The sequence below is a fragment of the Somniosus microcephalus genome, chromosome 2 (assembly GCF_052327205.1).
Source record: "Somniosus microcephalus isolate GS21.2 chromosome 2, FLI_Smic_1.0, whole genome shotgun sequence".
In the NCBI taxonomy this organism is placed as follows: domain Eukaryota; kingdom Metazoa; phylum Chordata; class Chondrichthyes; order Squaliformes; family Somniosidae; genus Somniosus; species Somniosus microcephalus.
Window position 1 is genome coordinate 235,281,328 of NC_140988.1, and position 25,982 is coordinate 235,307,309.

The following is a 25,982-nucleotide window of genomic DNA, read 5'->3' on the forward strand; positions in this document are numbered from 1 at the left end:
CTTGCACATGAATGCACCAGCCCTAACTTTTTCTGGCATATTTAGTGGGTAAGTACCGCAACTTCGTGCCCTTCATGTGTTTTAATGCTGAATCTATCGGCAAGGTACTGGTGTAGCGCAACTTTTGGAGGAGCAGGCCAAATTTGACAGCAACTTCCTGATTTCTGCATTTAACTGCACATTTGCGGACTCTGGAAGTTGCTGTCCGATGTACTCCATAATAATGGTGAGTGCTGATTGATAGTCTCGCTGTTGTTAATGTAAAATCCAGGCCAATTTTCACTTTCAGGTTTTTAAACTATCCTTACTAAACAGTTTCAGTAAGTGGGCTATAGTTCACATTTCAGTGAGCTGCCCTTGCAGAGTTGTATGACCTGAGGACTATGGGTACTTGCAATATGCCGCACACCAGGTTAAATAAAGCCAGTTACTACATAACCATTCTTCAGATTTGCAGAATATTAAACGCGCATTTAAAAAAAAAAAAAAAAAAAAAACTGGCTAAAGCTTGAAAATATTTATTTACAATTATTACATGGAAACATGCAATAATTTGGCATGCACAATTATGGCCAAATTTAAATATAACTACAATGAGCAGTGTCCGTAAGGAGTTAATTACTCTTTTCAATGATTTCTGAAGTGCAGTCTTAGAACGTCAAATTTTGCCGTAGAGAAGAATACCATTTGACTCATCATGCCTGTGCCAGCAGAGAGTGCAATCCACTTGGTATCCCCCCTTCCTTTCCCAATACCTTTTTAAAATTGTATTCAAATATTTATCCACCTCCCTTTTTAAGTGATTATGGATTTTGCTTTCATTAACTACTCCCTTTGTTATTTTTGGTAGTAATCTTCAATTTATGCCCTCAAGTTATGAATTCACTGACCAGTGGAAATAGCTTTTACCAATTTTCTTTCTCAAAAATACTCAATTTTGAACACTTCTGCCATGTCTCCTCCTGATGACCTTTGTTCTGGTAAAAAGAGCCACAGTTTCTCTGGCCTCTCCTGATAACTAACTTCTCTCATCCATGGTATCGACTTCTACCCTCTGCCTATTCTTCTTAACTGGACACACTAATCTAACTGTGGCCTAACAAATAATTTGTATAGGTTTAGCATTATCTTTGCTTTTATACTTGTTCCCCATGTCTAAAACCTATGACCGCATGCATTTTTATTAACTGCTTTATCAACGTGTCCTTCCAAAAGATTTGTATATTTTTCTGTTATTTTTAAAGTTTTACCATTTTGTGTGTATATTTCCTTTCCTTTCTCCCTCCCAAAATGTATTGTCTAATGTTTCTCCATTTATTTTTCATCCATGCTGTTTATAATCCTCCTGAAGTCACTTGCATTCCTCTTAGTTAATCATGCTACCTATTTTGTGTCGGCATATTTTGATAGTGCTCGCTAGATTTAAATCCAGATCATAAATATATATATATTAAAATCTTGCCTGTGTGCACTTTGTCATCTCTTTCCATTATAGATTTCAATGTACACTGTGCCACTGCTGCTGGGAGGGTGTAATTACCATGTGACAAGTTTGCGTAAGCAATTTTCATTATAAATGTGGACATAGGTATTTATAATGGAAATAGGACAGAATGTTTGACTATAAAATGGGGATGGAATTGCATCTGTGCCCTGATCTAATTACCTCCTGGCCTCTAACCCTGCATCATTTGAAGATTACTCTTAGTCTTGACTCCGTGTGTGCAATTCGATTGGATTGACTAGCGTGCATATATATAATGGGTCTAACACTGACCCCTGGGGGACACCACTGTTTACATCCTGCCAGTCCAAAAAAACATACATTAGTCACTACTCTCATTTTCTGTCTTTCATTTAATTTTGTATCAATGCTACCATATTCTATTTAATACCTTGCTCCATAATGTCATCAACAAGCCTTTTATATGGCACCTTAACAAATTCTTTCTGAAAATCCCGATGTGCAACCTCTATTTCCTTGATCAATACATTCCTTAATTCTTCAAAGAACTCTTAAATTTGTTAGACATGATTTGCTGTTTTGATTTCTTGCTTAACATCTTTCTAAGTGAGTATTAATTTTATCTCCTATAGATTCTAGAAGCTAATCCATACAGGAAGATTAGTTTATCGTTACTTGTATTATCCCTTTCTCCTTTCTTGCACAAATGTGTTACATTGGCAACCCATGAGTCCCTGCCAGCTTCCTTATCCAAGGATGTTTGGAAAAATGCTGCTCAGAGCCTCTGCTTTTTTCTGTGCCTTCTCGCAATATTCTAGGATGCATGTCATGAGGGCCTGGTGCCTTTTTCACTTTGATTTCCACCTTTCAGTACTACTTATCTATAGTTATTGTACCTAATGGTTTCACACCCTATTGTACTCTTTCATTCCCACTACCATCTCTTCTGTGAAAATGGAGGAAAGTACTCTTTTACTATCTCTCATTCCTTCATCCTACATGACATTTCCCTTTTTGTCTCCAATCAGCCCTACCCTTTCATTTAACTATTCTTTTACTTTTTATTTGTTTATCCAATCCCTTGCCATCTCCTTTTATTACCTGCCATTCTTTTGCTTCCCCTTTATTTTTTGTACTCTTGGCTATTTTTTGTATTTGCCTTAAATTTGCCATATGCTGCTTTAAGTTTTATTTTTAGTATCTCAACTCATTGAAGGAACGTCAACTTTTCCTGCACCCCTTTACTACTTGTTTGAATATTCTAGTTTGTACCCCAATGATCTAGTTTGAAATTTTTCCATTGTTGTCTGCTTTTGAATCTGCCAATATCTCTGGACTAGTTTCTTTTTTCTTAAAATGTGTTTGCTTTTACACTTAAGCCTTATCTTTGAGAGTTCTTCATTGCAATTGTTATATTGAGCCTAATTATATTGCTGTTTACCAGATGGTGCTTACCCTTTCATTACCTACTTGCCTCACTTCATTCCCTAGCATAAATATACTGATCTCGGAAGCAGTCCTAGACAAATTATTAAAACCCCTTCTCCTATTGCTGCACACATTACTATTACCTTAGTCTATCTTTGGGTAAATAAAGTCACCCATTATTATGGCCCTGTTATTTATGTATATTTCTCTTATTTGTCTATATACCTCATCATCCATCTCCTTGCCACTATTTGGTCTTTAATAGACTCCCAGTAGAGTAACAGCTCCCTTCTTCTCCAACGTTCATCAATTTCCTTCTGGTTCACCATTCCCTCCATCATCCTTGAGGTCTAGTGCTGTAATGGAATTTTTTTGAAAACAGTTTCTGGATGGGCAAAGTCAGCCTAACTTTGTCATCTTATACCACTTATCCTTTTGGTGTTGCTTGAACGTGAATCATGGTGTACATAACATCCTCCTAACCTGATGTCAAGAGCTGTGATGTAAACTGCTTTGAATGACATCACTAGATTTTTGGACACTAAGGGAATCAAGGGATAGTGCGGGAAAGTGGAGTTGAGGGGTACAAGATCAGCCATGATCTTGTTGAATGGCGGAGCAGGATCGAGGGGCCGTATGGCCTACTCCTGCTCCTATTTTGTATGTTGTTAACTGCAGGACATGCTTTTGGCTGTTAAATCTGAATTGATACATTTTATGCATTTAGGGACTGGACATGCATCACACCTAGTTCAGCAGAAACCACGTTTCATTTTGCATAGCTCCCACTCAGCACATATTTCTGGACTACCATAGAATCATAGAAATTTACAGCACCGAAGGAGGCCATTTGGCCCATCTTGTCCGTGCTGGCTGGCAAACAGCTATCCACCCTAATCCCACTTTCCAGCACTTGGTCTGTAGCCTTGTAGGTTATGGCACTTCAAGTGCATATCCAAGTACTTTTTAAATATGATGAGGGTCTCTGACTCTACCACCCTTTCAGGCAGTGAGTTCCAGACCAGCACTACCCTCTGGGTGAAAATTATTCTCCTCAAATCCCCTCTAAGCCCACGACCAATTACTTTAAATCTATGCCTCCTGGTTATTGACCCTTCTGCTAAGGGAAATAGATCCTTCCTATCCACTCTATCTAGACCCCTCATAATTTTATACACCTCAATTAGGTCTCCCCCTCATCGTCCTCTGTTCCAAAGAAAACAACCCCAGCCTATCCAATCTTTCCTAATAGCTAAGATTCCCCAGCCCAGGCAACATCCTCATAGCTGTCCTCTGCACCCCAACTCTAGTGCAATCACATCCTTCCTGTAATGTGGTGACTAGAACTGCACGCAGTATTATAGCTGCGGCCTAACTAGTATTTAATACAGTTCCAGTATAACCTCCCTGCTCTTGCCTTTATTAGCCGAGGCATAGAATACAAGTATCCCGTATGCCTTCTTAACCACTTTATCTACCTGTCCTGCTACCTTCAGGGATCTGTGGCCATGCACTCCAAGGTCCCTCTGATCTTCTGCACTTCTCAGTGTTATACCATTTATAGTGTATTCCCTTGCCTTGTTAGCCCTCCCCAAATGCATTACCTCGCACTTCTCTAGATTGAATTCCATTTGCCACTGTTCTGCCCACCTGACCAGTCCATTGATATCTTCCTGCAGTCTGCAGCTTTCTTCATTATCAACCACACGGCCAATTTTTGTATACTCTGCAAACTTCTTAATCATACTTCCTACATTCAAGTCCAAATCATTGATATATACCACAAAAAGCAAAGGAACCAGTACTGAGCCCTGCAGAACCCCACTGGAAACAGCCTTCCAGTCACACAAAACTACCCTTCAACAATTACCCTTTGCTTCCTGCCACTGAGCCAGTTTTGGATCCAACTGGCCACTTTGCTTTGGATCCCATGGGCTTTTACTTTAGTGACAAGTCTACCATACAGGACCTTATCAAAAGCCTTGCTAAAATCCATATAGACTATGTCAAATGCACTACCCTTATCGACCCTCCTTGTTACCTCCTCAAAAAATTCAATTAAGTTAATTAGACACGACCTTCCCTTAACCAATCCATGTTGACTGTCCCTGATTAATCCGTGTCTTTCTAAATGAAGATTTATCCTGTCCCTCAGAATTTTTTCCAATAACTTTCCCACCACCGAGGTTAGGCTGACTGGCCTGCAATTACTCAGTCTATCCCTTTCTCCCTTTTTAAACAACGGTACCACGTTCGCAGTCCTCCAGTCCTCTGGCACCACACCTGTAGCCAGAGAGGATTGGAAAATGATGGTCAGAGCCTCTCTTACTTCTTTTAACAGTCTTGGATACATTTCAATCGGGCCTGAGGATTTATCCACTTTCAAAGATGCTAAACCCCTTAATACATCCTCTTTCATACTTCCTCTTTCACTATATGTTTATTTCATCTAATATTTCTCACTCCTCCTCCCCGATTGCAATGTCTGCATCGTCCCTCTCTTTTGTGAAAACAGATGCAAGGTATTCATTAAGAACCATACCCATGTCTTCTGTCTCCACACACAGGTTACCTTTATGGTCCCTAATAAGCCCTACTCTTACTTTGGTTATCCTCTTGCTCTTAAGGTATTTATAAAACATCTTTGGGTTTTCCTTGATTTTACTTGCCAATATTTTTTCATGCCCTCTTTGCTTTCCTAATTTACTTTTTAATTTCACCCCTGCACTTTCTATACTCCTCTAGAGTTTCTGCAGTATTGAGTCCTCGGTATCTGTCATAAGCTTCCCTTTTTTTCTTTATCCTACCCTGTATGCCCCTTGACATCCAGGGAGCTCTAGATTTGTTAGTCGCACCCTTTTTCTTTAAGGGAACATACTTGCTCTGAACCCTCACTATCTCCTCCTTGAATGCCTCCCACTGCCCTGACACTGATTTACCTTCAAGTTTCTGTCTCCAGTCCACTTTAGCTAAATCACCTCTCAGTGTAGTAAAATTAGATTTTCCCCAATTGAGAACTTTTATTCCTGGTTTGTCCTTGTCTTTTTCCATAACTACCCTAAATCTAACTGAATTATGGTCACCACCAATATGCTCTCCCACTGATACTCTTTCCACCTGTCCAGCTTCATTCCCTAAAACTTGGCCCAGAACCGCCCCTCTCTTGTTGGGCTTGCTATGTACTGGTTAAAAAGGTTCTCCTGAATGCATTTTAAGAATTCTACTCCCTCTATACCTTTCACACTAATTTTATACCAGTTAATATTAGGAAAGTTGAAATCCCCTACTATTACTGAGCTGTGGCTCAATTGGTAGCACGCTTGCCTCTGAATCAGAAAGTTGTGGGTTCAAGTCCCACTCCAGGGACTTGAGCACATAAAGCTCCAGTGCAGTGCTGAGGGAGTGCTTTCGGATGAGACGTTAAGCTGAGGCCCTGTCTGCGCTCTCGGGTGGCTAAAGTAAATGTTGGTCCCTTAGAGGATGAGACCGGGAAATTAATGGTGGGAAATATGGAGATGGCAAAAACACTGAATATTTTGTATCAGTCTTTACAGTAGAGGACACCAAGAATATCCCAACACTGGACAAATAGGGGGCTATAGGGGGGGAGGAGCTAAACACGATCAAAATCACTAAGGAAGTGGTACTCGGTAAAATAATGGGACTCAAGGCGGATAAATCACCTGGACCTGATGGCTTGCATCCTAGGGTCTTGAGGGAAGTGGCGGTAGGGATTGTGGATGCATTGGTAATAATTTTCCAAAACTCCCTGGACTCAGCAAAGGTCCCGGCAGACTGGAAAACTGCTAATGTAACGCCCTTATTTAAAAAGGGCAGTAGACAGAAGGCTGGAAACTATAGACCGGTTAGCTTAACATCTGTGGTCGGTAAAATTTTGGAGTCCATTATTAAGGAGACAGTACCAGGACATTTGGATAATCATTTAATAGGACAAAGTCAGCATGGTTTTATGAAGGGGAAGTCATGTTTGACAAATTTGCTGGAGTTCTTTGAGGACTTATTATCCTACTTATAGGGAAATCCACATCAAAGCAGTGGGAGACTTTCAGAAGGGAAATAGAGAGAGTACAACGCCAACATGTTCCTGTAAAGGTCAAGGGTGGGACCAACAAGCAAAGGGAACCTTGGATGACGAGGGATATACAAAAATGCATTAGGAAAAAAAGGGGGGCTTTTGGCAGTTACTAAAGACGGAGGAAGCCCTAGAGGAGTATAAAAAGTGCAGGGGCATACTTAAAAAAGAAATTAGGAGGGCGAGGAGGGGCCATGAAATGACGCTGGCGAGCAAAATAAAGGAAAATCCGAAGATGTTTTATAAGTATATTAAGGGCAAGAGGATAACCAGGGAAAGGGTAGGGCCCATTAGGGACCAAAGTGGCAATCTGTGTGTAGAGCCAGATGATGTAGGCGGGGTTTTGAATTAATTTTTTGTATCTGTGTTCACTATGGAGAAAGACGATGTAGACATAGAAATCGGGCAAGGGGACTGTGACATACTTGAACATATTAGCATCGAGAGGGAGGAGGTACTAGCGGTTTTAGCAGGCCAAAAAGTGGATAAATCCCCAGGCCCGGACGAGATGTATCCCAGGCTGTTGTGTGAGGCAAAGGAGGAGATTGCAGGGGCTCTGACACAAATTTTCAGAACCTCTCTGGCCACAGGGGATGTACCAGAGGACTGGAGAACAGCTAACGTAGTACCATTATTCAAGAAGGGTAGCAGGGATAAACCAGGGAATTACAGGCCAGTGAGCCTAACATCTGTGGTAGGGAAATTATTGGAAAAAATTCTGAGGGACAAAATTAGTCTCTACTTGGCGAGGCAAGGATTAATCGGGGATAGTCAGCATGGCTTTGTCAAGGGTAAATCATGTCTGACCAATCTGATTGAATTTTTCGAGGGGGTGACTAGGGGGGTGGATGAGGGAAATGCTGTGGATGTGGTTTACGTGGATTTCAGTAAAGCTTTTGACAAAGTCCCGCATAGGAGACTAGTCAAGAAGGTAAGAGCCCATGGGATCCAGGGTGCCTTGGCGCGTTGGATCCTAAACTGGCTGAGTGGCAGGAGGCAGAGGGTGATGGTCGAAGGTTGCTTTTGTGACTGGAAGCCTGTGTCCAGTGGGGTACCTCAGGGATCGGTGCTGGGACCCTTGCTGTTTGTGATCTACATAAATGATTTGGATGAGAATGTATAAGGTATGATCAGTAAGTTCGCAGATGACACAAAAATTGGTGGGGTGGTAAATTGCGAGGAGGAAAGCCTCAGGCTACAGGACGATATAAACGGGTTGGTCAGATGGGCAGAAAAGTGGCAAATGGAATTTAACCCTGAAAAGTGCGAGGTGATGCATTTTGGACGGACAAATAAGGCAAGGGAATACACAATGAGTGGTAGGACCCTAGGAAGCACAGAGGGTCAGAGGGACCTTGGTGTACATGTACATAGATCCCTGAAGGCAGCGGAACAGGTAGATAAGGTGGTTAAAAAGGCATATGGGATACTTATATTCTATGCCTCGGCTAATGAAGGCAAGAGCAGGGAGGTTATGATGGAGCTGTACAAAACGCTGGTGAGGCCACAGCTGGAGTACTGTGTGCAGTTCTGGTCGCCTCACTATAGGAAGGATGTGATTGCTTTGGAGAGGGTGCAGAGAAGATTCACCAGGATGTTACCTGGGATGGAGCGCCTCCGCTATGAAGAAAGACTAAACAGGCTGGGGTTGTTTTCCTTGGAGCAAAGAAGGCTGAGGGGGGACCTGATTGAGGTGTACAAAATGATGAGGGGCATAGATAGGGTAGATAAAGAGGAACTTTTCCCCTTAGTAGGGGGGTCAATAACAAGGGGGCATAGATTCAAGGTAAGGGGCAGGAGGTTTAGAGGGGATTTGAGGAGGAACTTTTTCACCCAGAGGGTGGTTGGAATCTGGAACTCACTGCCTGAAAGGGTGGTAGAGGCAGGTACCCTCACAACATTCAAGAAGCATTTGGATGAGCACTTGAAATGCCATTGCATACAAGGCTATGGACCAAATGCTGGAAAATGGGATTAGAGTGGACAGGGATTGATGGTCGGCGCAGACACGATGGGCCGAAGGGCCTCTTTCTGTGCTGTATAACTCTAGGACTATGACTTTATAAGTAAAGGGGATAAAGGGGAACCAGTGGACGTAGTGTATTTAGACTTCCAAAAGGCATTTGACAAGGTGCCACACAAAAGATTATTGCTTAAGATAAAAAATCACGGGATTGGGGGTAATATTCTGGCATGGATAGAGGATTGGCTATCTAACAGAAGGCAGAGAGTTGGGATAAATGGTTCATTCTCAGAATGGTAATCAGTAACTAGTGGTGTTCCGCAGGGGTCAGTGCTGGGTCCCCAACTCTTTACAATCTATATTAACGATTTGGAGGAGGGGACCGAGTGCAACATATCAAAGTTTGCAGATGATACTAAGATGGGAGGGAAAGTAGTGAGTGAGGAGGACATAAAAAACCTGCAAGGGGACATAGACAGGCTAAGTAAGTGGGCAGAGATTTGGCAGATGGAATACAATACTGGAAAGTGTGAGGTTATGCACTTTGGCAGGAAAAATCGTAGAGCAAGCTATTATCTTAATGGCAAGAAACTGGAAAGTACTGAAGTACAAAGGGATCTGGGGGTCCTGGTACACGAAACTCAAAAGGTTAGTATGCAGGTGCAGCAAGTGATTAAGAAGGCCAATGGAATGTTGGCTTTCATTGCTAGGGGGATAGAATATAAAAATAGGGATGTATTGCTTCAGTTGTACAAGGTATTGGTGAGACCGCACCTGGAATACTGCATACAGTTTTGGTGTCCATACTTAAGAAAAGACATACTTGCTCTCGAGTCAGTACAAAGAAGGTTCACTCGGTTAATCCCGGGGATGAGGGGATGGACATATGAGGAGAGGTTGAGTAGATTGGGACTCTACTCATTGGAGTTCAGAAGAATGAGAGGCGTTCTTATTGAAACATATAAGATTGTGAAGGGGTTGGATCGGGTGGATGCGGGGAGGATGTTCCCGATGATGGGTGAAACTAGAACTAGGGGGCATAGTCTTAGAATAAGGGGCTGCTCTTTCAAAACTGAGATGAGTAGGAACTACTTCACTCAGAGGGTGGTAGGTCCATGGAATATGCTGCCCCAAAAAGCTGTAGAAGCTACATCATTACATAAATTTAAAACAGAAATAGACAGTTTCCTAGAAGTAAAGGGAATTAAGGGTTACGGGGAGCGGGCAGGAATTTGGACATGAGTCTAGGTTCGGATCGGACATGGCCCTGTGGGTAGTGGAGCGGGCCCAGGGGCCGTGTAGCCTGATCCTGCTCCTATTTCGTGTGTCTAATTCTGTTAGATTCAGGAGATGGTTCTGTGATAGTAGATTGGCGGTTAGGATCAGATCAGCCATGATCTTATTAAATGGCGGAGCAGGCTCGAGGGGCCGATTGGCCTACTCCTGCTCCTTTTTCTTATGGCACTATTTCGAAGAAGAGCAGGTGTCCTGGCCAATATTTATCCCTAACCAACATAACAAAAACAGATTATCTGGTCATTAGCATGTTGCTGTTTGTGGGACCTTGCTGTGCGCAAATTGGCGACCATGTTTTCCACATTACAACAGTGACTCCACTTCAAAAGTACTTCATTGGCTGTAAAGCGCTTGAGATATCCGATGGTCGTGAAAGGCGCTATATAAATGCAAATCTTTTTCTTTCTATTTTTGAACGTCTCACAAATTTGCCTACATATTTGCTCTTCTATCTCCCTCTGAATGTTCGGAGGTCTATAGTACACTCCCAGCAGTGTGATTGCCCCTTTTTTGTTTTTCAGTTCAACCCATATGGCTTCATTTAATGATCCTTCTAAAATATCCACCCTCCTCACAGCTGTAATTGATTCTTTAATCAATATTGCGACCCCCCTCCTTTTTTTATTCCCCTCTTTTGTCTGTAAAACCTGTAACTAGGTATGTTGAGATGCCATTCCTGCCCTTCTTTCAGCCATGTCTCCGTATAATAGCTATAATATCATACTCACACGTATCTGTCTGTGCCCTCAGCTCATCTGCTTTATTCCCTAGACTCCTTGCGTTGAAGTATATACCATTTAGCACTGCCAGACTCCCTTGTCTATTTTCTAGCCTTTGTTTCCTCTGCCTTCAAACTCACTTACTAATTTTCTGCCTTTCATTTCCAGCTTTGCTTCTCTCCCTTCTGAATCCACTCAGGTTCCCATCCCCCTGCCAAGCTAGTTTAAACCCTCCCCAACAGCACTAGCAAATCCCGCCGCGAGGATATTGGTCCTGGCCCTGTTGAGGTGCAACCCGTCCGGCTTGTACAGGTCCCACCTCTCCCAGAAACGGTCCCAATGCCTCAGGAATCTAAAGCCCTCCCTCCTGCACCATATCTCCAGCCATGCATTCATCTGCTCTATCCTCCTGTTCCTGTACTCACTAGCATGTGGCACCAGGAGTAATCCGGAGATGATTACCTTTTTCTTTCCTAGCTAACCAGAAGTGACACTGGCACAAGGGAGCTGATTGGTGAGTGTTTTTGTTAAGTTCCTAGCTCCCTAAAATCTGCCTGCAGGACATCATCCCTCTTTCTACCTGTGTCATTGGTACCGATGTGGACCACCACCTCTGGCTGTTCACCCACACTTTCCCCTCAATGTCCTGCAGCCGATCAGTGACATCCTTGACCCTGGCACCAGGGAGGCAACATACCATCCTGGAGTCACGTCTGCAGCCGCAGAAACGCCTGTCTATTCCCCTAACTATCGAATCCCCTACCACTATTGCCCTTCCACTCTTCCTCTCCACCTGTGCAGCTGAGCCACCCATGGTGCCGTGGACTTGGCTCTGGCTGCACTCCCCAGCGGAACTATCGCCCTCACCAGTATCCAGAACTGAATACTAGTTAGCTAGTGAGATGCATTCGGGACTCCTGCACTACCTGCCTGGTCCTCCTCTTCTGTCTGGCGGTCACCCATTCCCTCTCTGCCTGCACGCTCTTAAGCTGTGGGCTGACCACCTCCAGAAACGTGCTAACCATGTAACTCTCAGCCTCGCGGATGCACTGCAGTGACTCCAGCCGCTGCTCAAGCTCCGAAACCCAGAGCTGTAGCTGGCGACACTTCCCACACACGTGGTCGTCCAGGCCACAAGAAGTGTCCAGGATTTCCCACATAGCACAGGATGTGCAATTCACAGGACTGAGCTGCCCTGCCATGCTTCTATATAATATACTAAGAACTACCTTGACAGAAATAAACTTAAAAACTTAACAAAAAATACTCACCAATCAGCTCCCTTGTGCCGGCGTCACTTCTGAATTCTGACGTCACTCCTGTGTTGAGTTCCTCTCGCTGACGGTGCCTCTCGCAGGTCCGCCGCTCAGCTCCAGTCCCAGGCCTCCTCTCCGCGCTCCTTTTATCCTCCTCCTCGCTGACTCTCTGCCTCTCGCAGGTCCGCCACTCAGCTACTTTGTCAGCAAATTGTCAGAAAAATCCTCATCAATCACTCAATTAATTGGATTGTTGGAAGGATCAAAAGCCATAGCCAGTTTTTTTTAATTAAAACTGTCCTGAACAAATCCATATATCTGTGAGACTAATCTAAATTTAGACAAGTTTGAAGGATACAAATTGCAGGTATATTTTTGAAAAATCCCTGAAGTGTTGTTCACTTTAAAGTTTTTCTACTCCATTCTGTTTTCGAATGTGACCCAAATGATCCTCATGTTCTTAAGAGTGGGGAGGAGGCAGAAGAGGAAGATAGAAGTAAAACATCACTGATTTGAAATAGATTGGTGGTCTTATGTTTCATTCTTTTTTGCAGTTCTTTTTGGCTATGCTACGACAATAATCCCCCGGAAGTATACATACTATGTATCAACTGCACTGTTTGCAATATTTGGCTTCCGGATGCTTTGGGAAGGCTTGAAGATGAGTCCTGATGAAGGTCAGGAGGAACTGGAAGAAGTGCAAGCAGAAATCAAAAAGAAAGATGAAGATGTATGTATGATTACTGACACGTATAGTACAATCCACGAGGTCTCGAACTTTGCCAGTAACTTTGATTCTCAATCTGGTTTGTTCCTTAACAGCTTTCCAAACTTGTAGAATGTCAACCTTTGTTTTAATGAAATGGAGATAGTAAAAGGAAAATTAAGAAAAAACAAGCTTTTTCAAATAGCGAAAATGTTTTTCAACATTAGTTGTAAATTTCATGACGACTTGTGTTTTTGATGAGCTTAAAGCCTACTAAAAATGTACACATTTCATGGGTGAAGATGATGTAAAGTACTTCTTTTGCCATGTCCTTATTTCTGTGGAGTGTTCAATTAAGGATTTCTACAAAAACAGAGGACACTTGCAGTTATTCCAGAGTTCCTTGTATGTAACATACTTAATTGTTTAATTTTAAATAATGTTGACAGCCGATTAGTACTTTTGGTTCAGCGCTATCTCTGCTACAGCCCATTTAATTAAGAATGACAAGGTACAGTGGAACCTTGATTATCTAGAAAAAAAAATCCAAAATATGGAGTTGGGGATTTGCTTCCAGTATGCCAACAGGAGTAGGGGTATCAGAACCATAATACCAGTGGGAGTCATGGGTGCGAGTATTCAAGTGAACAGCCATTATATGTTAGCTCACCTCAGTTAAGTGTATGGTGTTTATGGCATGAATTTACTCAGGTAAAAGATTTATCATATTTGATAAAGTGCCACATAAAAGGTTACTGCACAATATAAGAGCCCACGGGGTTGGGGGTAATATATTAGCATGGATAAAGGATTGGCTAACTAACAGAAAACAAAGTCAGGATAAATGGGTCATTTTCCGGTTGGCAAACTAACTAGTGGGGTGCCACAGGGATCAGTGCTGGGGCCTCAACTATTTACAATCTATATTAATGACTTGGATGAAGGAACAGAGTGTACTGTAGCCAAATTTGCTGATGATGCAAAGATTGGTGGGAAAGCAAGTTGTGAGGAGGACACCGTCTGCAAAGGGATATAGATAGGTTAAGTGAGTGGGCAAACATTTGGCTGATGGAGTATAATGTGGGAAAATGTGAGGTTATCCACTTTGGTAGGAAAAATAAAAAAGCAAATTATTTAAATGGGGAGAGACTACATAATGCTGCAGTACAGAGGGATCTGGGGGTCCTCGTACATGAAACAAAGTTAGCATGCAAGTAATTAGGAAGGCAAATGGAATGTTGGCCTTTATTGCAAGGGAGATGGAGTATAAAAGTAGGGAAGTCTTGCTACAACTGTACAAGGTATTGGTGAGACCACACCTTGAGTACTGCGTACAGTTTTGGTCTCCTTATTTAAGGAGGGATATACTTGCATTGGAGGCAGTTCAGAGAAGGTTCACTAGGTTAATTCCTGAGATGAAGGGGTTGTCTTATGAGGAAAGGTTGAGCAGGTTGGGCCTATACTCAGAGTTTAGATGAAAGGGACTTGATCTTATTGAAACATAAGATTCTGAGGGGGCTTGACAGGGTAGATGCAGGGAGGATGTTTCCCCTCATTTGGGGGAATCTAGAACTAGGGGACACAGTTTCAGGATAAGGGGTCGCCCATTTAAAACGGAGATGAGGAGGAATTTCTTCTGAGGGTCGTGAATCTTTGGAATTCTCTACCTCGGAGAGCTGTGGAGGCGGAGTCATTGAATATATTCAAGGTGGAGATAGACACATATTTGAGCTACAGGTGAGTCGAGGGTTATGGGGAGCGGGCGGGAAAGTAGCGTTGAGGCCAAGATCAGATCAGCCATGATCTTATTGAATGGCGGGGCAGGCTCGAGGGGCCAAATGTACTACTCCTGCTCCTATTTTTTATGTTCTTAAACACTTGCTATCAAAGTGGTACACAAAAAATTGAATTATGTACTTCAGATATTAAATATTTTTGAACATATGGGAAGTAAAATCATCGGATTCTTAATTCATCCTCCAACTTCTGTTCTGTCAAATAATCCAGGTTCACTCTAACAAAAATATTGAAAACAAAATGGATGCATTTGATGTAATGGAAAGTTTCCCTTGCGGTTTAGTTTATGTTTGCTTTTCTGTCTGTTGGCCATAGTTTTTAAGTAACATGGTAGTTATCTTATTTAAAATTCTCAGTCTACATTCATACAGTAGCCTAGAGATAATCTCTCGATTAGCATTTTTTTCTGGAGTGATAATGTATGTTGAGGATATGATGGATGTACAGACGTATCTCACTGTAATTTGTGTATACAGTGACATTTCAAGGAGGACTGCACTTTACTTGGGTGTGGTTGCCTAGCACTCATCTAGCAATGTGTAAAAAGCATTCCAGGGCTTTTGGCATTTAAAAAAAAAAAAAAAAAATACTGCCTTTAACAGTTGCATGGTCTATAGACTATAGAAAACATTATTGTACGTGTGTCATGAGCCATGAGCCATCGTGCTTTCAAAAGATATCCATGTATGTGTGCTGCCAATCACTGCAGGCTGAAATCTTAATGGGTTCTTGGCCAGAGTTTGAAAGATTTTATTTGGTGTGGTGGGGGAGGGGAGTGGAAGAGAAAGAAGTCTTTTTTTTTTACATGGTTGCCTAATTTAGCTTAAATGGAGTCTTCAAGGTTCAAAAGGCAGAGAACTGATATAGGAATGTTTATTCCAAATCCTTCATTAATCTATTTAACAAAAAATCCTGATTACAAGTTCATTAGAGGGCCAGGAACGGAAGTGCCGGTTTCCCGCGCGTGCAGGAAACCGGCACTTCCATTGGGCCTACGGGTGAGTACCCCGTGCGTACTCACCCGTGGAGACCCGAATTTCTGGGCCATTGTGTTCACACTGCCACACACTCTACCCTTCGCATCTATTCCAGTCCCTTTCCTGAACAAGATTATAAGCAACCTCAACAGCCTATTACCAGAAGCTGAGATTCTGACCCCATATTCCTCCATCACAAAGACTGCCTACTTCACCATAATATTGCTTGCCTCCACCTCTACCTCACCCTGTATGTGGCTGAAACCCTCATCCATGCTTTTTTTTACCTCCAGATTTCACTGTTCCAGTCCTCTTCTGGCTGGCCTCCCATTCTTGACCCTTTGTGAATTCCACCTGGCTGAACTTGTTCTCACATTGAACAACTTCTCCTTTGACTCCACTCACTTCCTCCAAATTAAAAGTGTTGCTATGGGAACCCGCATGGGCCCTAGCTATGCCTGCCTTTTCGTGGGATATGTGGAACATTCTTTGTTCCAGTCCTACTCGGGTCCCCCCTCGCTCTTTCTTTTTCCGGTACATTGATGACTATTGGTGTCGTTACCTGCTCTTGCCCTGAACTAGAAAATGTTCACTGCTTCCAATTTCCACCCTTCCCTCACCTTCACATGGTCCATCTCCGACTCTGCACTTTCCTTCCTCGACTTCTCTGTCTCCATTTCTGGGGATAAGCTATCGACAAACATCCACTATAAGCCCACTGACTCCCACAGCTATCTGGAGTACACTTCCTCCCACCCCGCTTCCTGTAAGGACTCTATTCCATTTTCCCAGTTTCTCTGTCTCTGCCGCATCTGTTCTGATGATGCCACCTTCCATACTAGTACTGATGTCTTTATTTTTCCTCAACTGAGGATTCCCCTCTACTGTGGTTGACATGGCCCTCGAACGTGTCAGTTCCATTTCCTGCACTTCTGCTCTCACCCCTTCCCCTCCCTCCCTCCCTCTCAGAACCACGATAGGGTTCCCCTCGTCCTCACCTTTCACCCCACTAGCCTCTACTTTCAATGGATCATCCTCTGCCCATTTCCGCCACCTCCAGCGTGATCCCACCACCAAACACATCTTCCCCTCCCCTTTCTGCATTCCGAAGGGACCGCTCCCTCCGTGACACCTTGGTCCACTCTTCTATCACCCCCAACACCCCTTCCCATGCAAGCGCAGGAGATGCAACCTGGCCCTTTTACCTCCTCCCTTCCCACTGTCCAGGGCCCCAAACACTCCTTCCAGGTGAAACAGCGATTTACTTGTACTTCTTGCAATTTAGTATACTGTATTCGCTGCTCACGATGCGGGCTCCTCTACACTGGGGAGACCAAACGCAGATTGGGTGACTGCTTTGCAGAACACCTCTGTTCAGTCCGTAAATGTGACCCCGAACTTCCAGTCGCCTGTCACTTTAATTCTCCGCTCCACTCCCACTCTGATCTCTCCATCCTCAGCCACTTACTGTTCCAGTGAAGCTCAACGTAAGCTCGAGGAACAGCACCCCCTCTTTCGATTTAGGCACTTTACAGCCTTCTGGACTCAAAATCGAGTTCAACAATGTTAGACTATAACCTTGGCCCCTATGGTGTTTTTTCTCTCATGGCAGCTGTTGATGATTCTGCCATTGCCATATACACCTCATCTAGAGTCATCTTTTGTTTCTTAACTTGTCCCATTACCATCTCCTCTTGCCTTGCACCATCATCATCCCTTTTGTCTTTTAATCTCTTCTGCCTTCCATCCTATCAGACCTTCCCTCTTTCCCTGCTTAAAAATCTGTTACTTCTCCAACTTTTTCCAGTTCTGACGAAGGGTCATCGACCTGAAACGTGAACTTTGTTTCTCTCTCCACGATGCTGCCTAACCTGCTGAGTGTTTCCAGCATTTTCTGTTGTTGTGTCCTGGAGCACCCTACCTAACAGCATTGTGTGAGTACCTTCACCCCATGGATTGCAGTGATTGAAAAAAGGCCCACCGCCTCAGAACAACTAGGGATGGACAATAATTGCCAGCCTTGCTAGTGATGCCAGAATGAATATAATACAGTTATTGGTGTTCTTATTTAGGATTTATTACCAATGCAGCATCAGCACTCGGAACAGCCCTTTTCAAGCTCCAGGCCCAGAAATTTCTCCAGTATTTTAAGCATTAATAGATTTGACTGTTGGCTGAGCTTTGAGGGTCTGGACACTCTGGTTGGGTCCCCCTGCCAAACATACAGAAAGGGCTTCCCATTTTTACTCAGTTGAAAACATAGATATTTCTTATGGGAGCACTTCTAAAAGGTTGTATGCTGGGAATAGAATGAGATTCTTACTCTTGTCACTTTGCAGTAGTACCAAATGTTCCCAGGCCAGTGGTAGCATAGCCAGATGAAGAATGTGAGTTGTTCGATTGAAACTCCAATTCATGAGAAATCCACAGTAGAAAGGTGAGAAGTAGTTATATGGTTGTAGAGACTGCAATTGAAATTCATTGCAGTAAAGTTTAAAACCTTTAAAAAGGCAATGCGAATGTGATTGTGGCGATATATCAAGTATTAAGAGATGAGCAGAAGATTTTAAAAATATAAAGGACCTGGTGAGCAGGAGGATTGTTTTCTGCTGGACCCTCATCCTTTTGAAGTACCTCGTTCTTTCACATAAGCATATGGTCTGTTTATCAAAGGTGCTTGAAAATGTACTAAAATACCTTTCCAGAAGACCCAGAACAGAAGTAAAGTAACTGACCTCTCAACTACTTAATCACACCTTTATAATCTGGTTTTTGTGCATTTATTTGTAGTAATTCTTCAATTTTTTTCAAAGGGAATTTAATTTTAAAAGCTATTTGTAAATGGCAAACATTTAGTTTTTTTCCCTATTTTGCACTACATTGATGCCTATCTGAAGTATGCTTTTTTAAAGCTTTTTTATATTTCAACCGCGCTGTAGGAAGCATTTTTTAAAAAGTAAAATGCTGGTAAAATTATTTTTTCTGAGCGGAAGCATCCAGCTGATCATAAAAGAAAATGGCTTTATAGCGCTACTGGAATAAATCGGAAGTTTGGTATGTGGAAGATCTGGCCAGAAATGTCCTCTGAGTTGCCCCCGCTCGGACATTGTAACTTTGCTGAAAGTGCAGTGGAAACCAAACCCATCGCACTTCCGGCGAAGTTACAGTGCCAGGTCGGGGGTAGCTCCAAGGAAATTCCCAGCCAGTCTGGTCAGAAAACTACGCTCAGCAATTACTTCTAATGTCCTTGAATAGAAATTTAATTGATACCTTGTTTAATCATAAAGGTTTACTGGACATTGTGAAAGTCAGAACTGGCACATTGTAGGATCCAGCTTGTTTGAGATTTGAAATGTTGGCATATTGGGTCGATTTCTGAATGGGCCGAAGCATTGCACTATGGTGTTTCTTTCAATGAGCTGCTACTAGTGCACTAAACTAAAACATGGAAGAACAAATCAGATTTGACACAAGTGGTCTGTTTTCTCCTGTTTAATTGCATCATATGAGCACAGTAACTAAAGTAGCAAATAAAATTTAACTACTTCATGTCTTATTCATCAAAAGCAGCTCAAAATACATTGTACCATTTTAGAGTTAATTAGTACCTCCTAATTTCAGATTTGGTTGGCCCACTGACTTTAGTTACAGTTTGAAGCCCTAAAAATACTCTAGCTTAAATTAAATTTGTGTTTTATTTGTTAAAATATTCTCTCTCTCATATTAAAGCTTCAGCGATCAAAAGTGGCAAATGGTCCGCAGGATATTGAGTCGGGATCATCATCACATCTGCCACAAAAGAGGCGAATGCATTGTATTTCTCCAGTTTTCATTCAAGCATTTACCCTCACATTTTTGGCAGAGTGGGGAGATCGGTCGCAGCTAACTACCATCGTATTAGCTGCTAGGGAGGTGAGTTCTTCAGCTTTTCATTTTTACTTTAGCTTGGAAAGTTCATTAATCTAGATCCTTGTGTATTTTTTTTTGGAGAGGAGAGTGAGAATGGGTTGGATGAATTTTTGCCTTTCAAGATGAGGGATGACTACTCTAGATTTACAACACTGTTCTGACCCAGTTGAACACCGAGGGCGCGGGTTAGGAATTGAGTAAGTTCGATATCTAGCAAATTTTTATGTACTCTGTCCCAAACATGCAGCAGAACTCCTAGAACAGAAGAACACTCTTCAAACTGTACGGGTGTGATTTTTTGTTACCCCTCAATTTCCACATATGTGATACTTGTGCTCCTTTAAGTGAGGGACCAGTGTGGTGCTAACTTGTGCTGAATTGTAGGGGTATTTGTACCACTAGGAACTGGATTGAGACAATTAGAATTCGTTTCAATTAATACCTTTACATCAGTGGGGAAAGAAATTCATTCCATAAATCTGGTTTGCATACACAATACATGCTTGTCAATTGTTTCATGACCAATTGGACAATATCCTACTTTGAAGGTAGGGAAATGGGATCTCATTGGGGGTCCAGGTGGTTCCAGGGTGACCTATCTAGTGATGAAGATTGGTGAGTTGATCCTCTGTGGCAGACTCAGTAATCTGATGCCTGAGTCAGGCAGGTCTACAGTTCTGAGGTTCAGTTGCTGATTGACCAGTCAGCCCTGGCAAGTTGATGGGAGAGGTAGAACTGTTACTGGGGCATAGGGATTCTTCTTGCTTGGCTCCAGATTATCTTGCCAAGTCAATGGCCAAGCGTGTAGGGTGGTCCTAGTTGGACAAGCAGTGGGAAGCTCTTCTGTGCCTTGTGCTAGTAGCTGTGGGGTTTTAACTGATTGATTAAACTTCAGCAAAATGTTCTATGCCCCTAGGTAGTTTTATTTGGAGACTCGAGTATGATAAAGGGTTTCAGCGCATATCAGACATTTTGTTGACCAAAAAAAAAGTTTTTTCAAAGTCTATGGCCTAGAAATTTGGATCAGCCTGTAAATGGGCAGTGCCACCGTGGGCCAAGGTTAACGGCCGCCCGCAAAAAGAGCCCAGGCAGCACCACTATTTTGGTGCTGCCTGATGATTTTAACTGAGCACAGCGCAGAAGCTCCCACACAACACACTTTCTGGCGATAAAATCAGCAAGAGGCCGAAGGTCAGGTCTACAGGATCGGTGCAGTGTTCTCCGGAGATTGCGATTTCTTAGTGAACTATTATGTTTCTGGTTATGTTTCTCAGTTGACAGAGGATAGCAAGATAAATGAAAGGGTAAAAATAGACTAATCTGTCATTTTAAAGAATGCAACCAATATTTCCAATTCTACTCCCTATAATACAAATAAAAGCAACCTATTTTAATATACATACATAGTGAATAAGCTTTGTTATTAGAGGCTTTTCACTGTCGTTTTAGGAGTTTATATCTCTAGAAAGTACTCGGATAAGCATTTTAAAAAGAGAGTGCTATACTGGAATTGGGAGATTTGCTTGCAATACTGCATGTCAGAGCATGTCATGATTCCTCCCTGAATACACCGAGATGTGAAAAGTTTACTGGATCCCCTGAACACCTGAATATCAATGAGTAAATGCAGATGTACAAATTCCTTCAGAAACAGGAAAAAGTCGTTGGGTCTCCTTTCATTGAAAAAGTAATAAGCACACACTTGTTACTTCAGAGGAACAGGATGCATATTTAATACGGAAGTATGGAACAATAACAGTAAACATTTATGTGGTAAACCACTAATCTGCCTGTACAGAACATGTCTGGGCGTGCCTCAGCTGGCTCCGCCCCTGGCTCCACCCCAAGGTGATTGACCTCCAGTCCCCCTGGCTTTAAGGATCGGTCTACCAGCAGAGGCATGCTCGTATTCTTTTGTTAATAAAAGCCTACTTGTTATAAGTTTAACTCTTAGTCTTCTGGAGTTATTGATGGCGCATCAATTTATAAAGCCCAAATATAATTTCATTTCCAGTTTACTGACACAACTGCAAGTGACAGTAATGGATCAAGCCTTTAGATGCAGTACAAGTCCCCCAGACTGTTTGTAACCATAGCTGTTCTTTACACATTACGTGCCAGAACTCACTGACCTGCTCCGGTTAAGTGCTGGCATCTAAAGTGTATAGAACAGGCATTCAATCTGCTGATGTGTTTCTGCAGCAATCACCATGAGCCATCTCACTGGACTGGACATACTCGGCAGAGCTTTTGAAGACTTTTGCGGAGATCTAAAGCTCTTCTCCGCTTTCTCCCAGCCCAGCTCTATGTGCTGTCGATGGCTGCACGTACAGGCGTGCTTTGGAGAGGGTGGTAAGAGGAGCGGCAACGTCCAAAATTGCTGAGTGTGCGTCAATTTGGTGTTTTTATGGTGATTGACGTCACACTCCTAGTAATTAAATAATTGCGGCGAGCGCAGACAATGTGGCGGACCTGCCCGATATGGCGGCCGCTGCGTACTGTGCCGAAAGTGGGCAGAAGCAAGGTGGCCGCTATTTTTTCTTCAAAACCAGCCTTAATGGCTGGTGCTGAAGTTTCCAATTTCTAGGCCTGTAACTTTACAGTCCTTGAGTATATTTCATGATGGTCTTAAATCATCTGTCGGGTCTACCATGTTTTCCTCTAGAATCTGAAATTGCTGATTGCATTTGAATATTGTTAACAAAACACCAATTCCATTATCTGTACATGGAGACTACAAAATGCCCATGTTCATTAAACCCAGTTTCCAATTTGCACATCTTCTATGGAATTTTACAAAAGTGGGTTGAAATTGGAAATTAAGTATAATTAGCATAGAGTAGAAGAATCTCGATAAAGGTGAAAATGTTGATAGTTGAGATTTGCTCCACTTTGGCAAACCTTGAACTTGCTCCAATAAGAAGTAGTCCTCAAGGAAAAAATTCCTGTTTTCGTCTACCTTAAAGTCTGATTTTTAGAATTTCCTTTATCTTTGAAAGGTTATTGACATAAGAACCGCTGCTGTCTGTGTGGTGAAGATACTCCCACAGTACTGTTAGGTAGGGAATTACAGGATTTTGACCCAACAACGATGAAGGAATGGCAATATATTTCCAAGTCAGGATATGTGTGTAACTTGGAGGTGGTGGTGTTCCCATACACCTGCTGCCCTTGTCCTTCTAGTTGGTAGAGGTTGTGGATTTGGGAGGTGCTGATGAAGAAGCCTTGGCGAGTTGCTGCAGTGCAAGTAATTTTTTCTTAAACGATTCCTTTGACTCCTAGTCTACTGAAATTTAATACAAGCCAACAAAATATTTTCGATAGTTGAACATTTTCACAAAAATGTACATGAAGAACCCCACTCCGAAACAACAGATCCTATATCGACATGGACCTGAGTGATTGATTGGGCGGTACAATCTCTCTCATCGCAATTTGACAACATTTTCTCTTAACCTTTCTACCAGTTTCTCGCCCCCAGTTTTAATTAAAACATCGCTTGCTGGGGTATGATTTTAGTGTGTGCTGGTGTAATTGTTCCCTTTAATCCCTCGCCCAAGTGTCATTTGTCATGGATGATACTGAACAGTGGGAGTCTGGGGCTAAAGAGGGCATCAAAGCCAATCTTGGCCCTGTCCTTGACTTGTGCACTTTTATGCACTTCCACCAGAGGTTGCTGGATAGTGGGGTGAAAGGTTATCTGGGGTAGGCGGGAATGTGGAGTAATCAGATCATGCATGATCTTATTGAATGGCGGAGCAGGCTCGAGTGGCCTACTCCTGCTCCTAATTCGTATTAGGAGCATGAACCCTAGTTAAGTTCCCCCTGCCCCAAGAATATTGTGGCCAATTGTAGTACCCCATAGCAGTTCTCATTGCCTTAACCAGCTGAACCATCCAGGAGCACCATACAAATTATTTTACAAGATTTTTTTTTGTGTGAAAGATGAGTGATGGGTTCAACTGGAAATATTTAGTATGTTGATTAGCAACCTAGCTCAGGAATTCAGTGACACTGTATTTTAATGCTCTAATTAAATCTTGTGGTGCACTTCTTCCTGCAGGATCCCTTTGGTGTAGCTGTAGGTGGAACACTGGGTCATTGCCTTTGTACCGGATTAGCAGTTGTTGGAGGAAGGATGGTTGCCCAAAAGATCTCAGTTAGAACTGGTAAGAATTAAGACAAGTTTTGTTTCTTAATAAATAAAATGACTAATTAAATTGTCAAAGTAATACATTACACTGGACTGAATTTCTCTCTTTTCTCCATTCTGAGGGAGGCGGGAACTAAATGTTAAGCCATAACTGGTCAAATGGGATATGGCTGCCATAGACAAAATAAGAGTCATGTTTGGCAAGTACAGGAAACTCTCGCTTTACCGGCACCTAAATAACCGGAAATCTCTGTTAACCGGCAAAATTCAGGAGTAGGTTCAGCTAAGTTTTACTTCATATTAGTGGCCATTCCTGCACCTGTTGCTAAGCATCAGGGACGCTTGGATCTTGTGGCCGGAGTTCCTGCACCTTTGCTAAGCAACAGGGAAGCCTGGATTTGTTGGTGTGTACGGAGCTCTCGTACCTTTTACTATACCTCTCTCTAATCCAGACTTTTTGATAAATCGGCACCACGCCAGTCCCGTTGGTGCCGGATAAAAAAGAGTTTCCTGTATGAAGTGCACAGTCTGAACATGTGGCAAAGACCAAACCAGTGCTCTTGTTGTGAAAGAAACATGAAGGCAGCACAGCACTTGCTGTGTGTATTAGGCACAAGACCACGCTGTTGGTATGTGGTCTAGCACTGACATATTGATTGCCAGAATTTATTCACATTTGTACATCATTTCTAGTAACTTGTGGAAAAGTGCATTATTGCTCATGACCTGAAACCAAATGTCTAATCTACTTGAATATGGATTACTTTTTTTCTGAAATCGGATGCTTGGGGAATATTAAATGTACAGTTTATATAGCATGTGGACTTGGCCAGAGGGAGCGTGTTATCCAAATTTGCTGGTGATTAAAAGTATGGGATTTGGTAAACAGTGAAGTACACTAAAAGACTGCAGGAGAACATAGATGAGCTAGCAGAATGGGTAGGCAGGTGTTGGATGCAATTTAATGCAGAGAAGTGTGAGATAATACATTGAGAGAAAAACCGAATAAGTATGGCTAAATGGAAACCTAAGGGTTTAAATGCATAATTCTTTGATAGTGTGGGGAGAGAAACTCATCAAGAAAGGGCCAAAAGCATTTTAGGTTTTATAAATGGGGGCACAAAGTACAAGAGCAAAGAAGTATGATCTATTTTTTTACAAAACATTGATTAGGCCACAGTTAGACTACTGTGTGCAGTTTTGGATTCTAAAAAGGACATTAAAGCCATAGAGTGCATTCAATGTAGATTCATCAGGAATGGAAAATGCTTTGAGGAGATACTGGGTCTATTTCTAGTGGTGCGGAGAAGGTTAAGAGGAGATTTGATCACGATTTTTAAAGTTAAAGGTTTTTGATAGGTTGAATACAGGGAGACCATTTCCTCTGGTTGGGGAATCTGTAATGCAGGGTCATCAATTTAAATTCATCACTGCACATAGAGTCATAGAGTTATACAGCACAGAAAGAGGCCCTTCGGCCCATCGCGTCCGCGCCGGCCATCAGGCCCTGTCTAATCCCATTTTCCAGCATTTGGTCTGTAGCCTTGTATGCTATGGCATTTCAAGTGCTCATCCAAATGCTTCTTGAATGTTGTGAGGGTTCCTGCCTCTACCACCCTTTCAGGCAGTGAGTTCCAGATTCCAACCACCCTCTGGGTGAAAAAGTTTTTCCTCAAATCCCCTCTAAACCTCCTGCCCCTTACCTTGAAACTATGCCCCCTGGTTATTGACACCTCTACTAAGGGAAAAAGTTCCTTTCTATCTACCCTATCTATGCCTCTCCTAATTTTGTACACCTCAATCAGGTCCCCCCTCAGCCTTCTCTGCTCCAAGGAAAACAACCCCAGCCTGTCCAGTCTTTCTTCATAGCTGAAGCGCTCCAGCCCAGGTAACATCCTGGTGAATCTCCTCTGCACCCTCTCCAAAGCAATCACATCCTTCCTATAGTGTGGTGACCAGAACTGCGCACACTACTCCAGCTGTGGCCTAACCAGCGCTTTGTACAGCTCCATCATAACCTCTCTGCTCTTTCCTTCATTAGCCGAAGCATAGAATATAAGTATCCCATATGCCTTTTTAACCACCTTATCCACCTGTTCTGCTGCCTTCAGGGATCTATGTACATGCACACCAAGGTCCCTCTGATCCTTTGTCTTTCCTAGGGTCTTACCATTCATTGTGTATTCCCTTGCCTTGTTAGTCCCTCCAAAATGCATCACC

General features: G+C 42.6%; 1 protein-coding gene across 2 annotated transcripts in view; it reads left to right on the forward strand.

The window, feature by feature from the left end:
- The window catches only part of tmem165 (transmembrane protein 165), a 55,250-nt gene that overhangs the window by 26,259 nt on the left and 3,009 nt on the right, over positions 1 to 25,982 (forward strand). For both annotated transcript variants that reach the window (XM_085970062.1, XM_085970056.1), the window contains exons 3-5: positions 12,775 to 12,950; positions 19,430 to 19,612; positions 23,673 to 23,778. In XM_085970062.1, the coding sequence (XP_085826188.1) occupies positions 12,775 to 12,950; positions 19,430 to 19,612; positions 23,673 to 23,778 (465 nt within the window). The remainder of the gene's footprint in view (positions 1 to 12,774; positions 12,951 to 19,429; positions 19,613 to 23,672; positions 23,779 to 25,982) is intronic.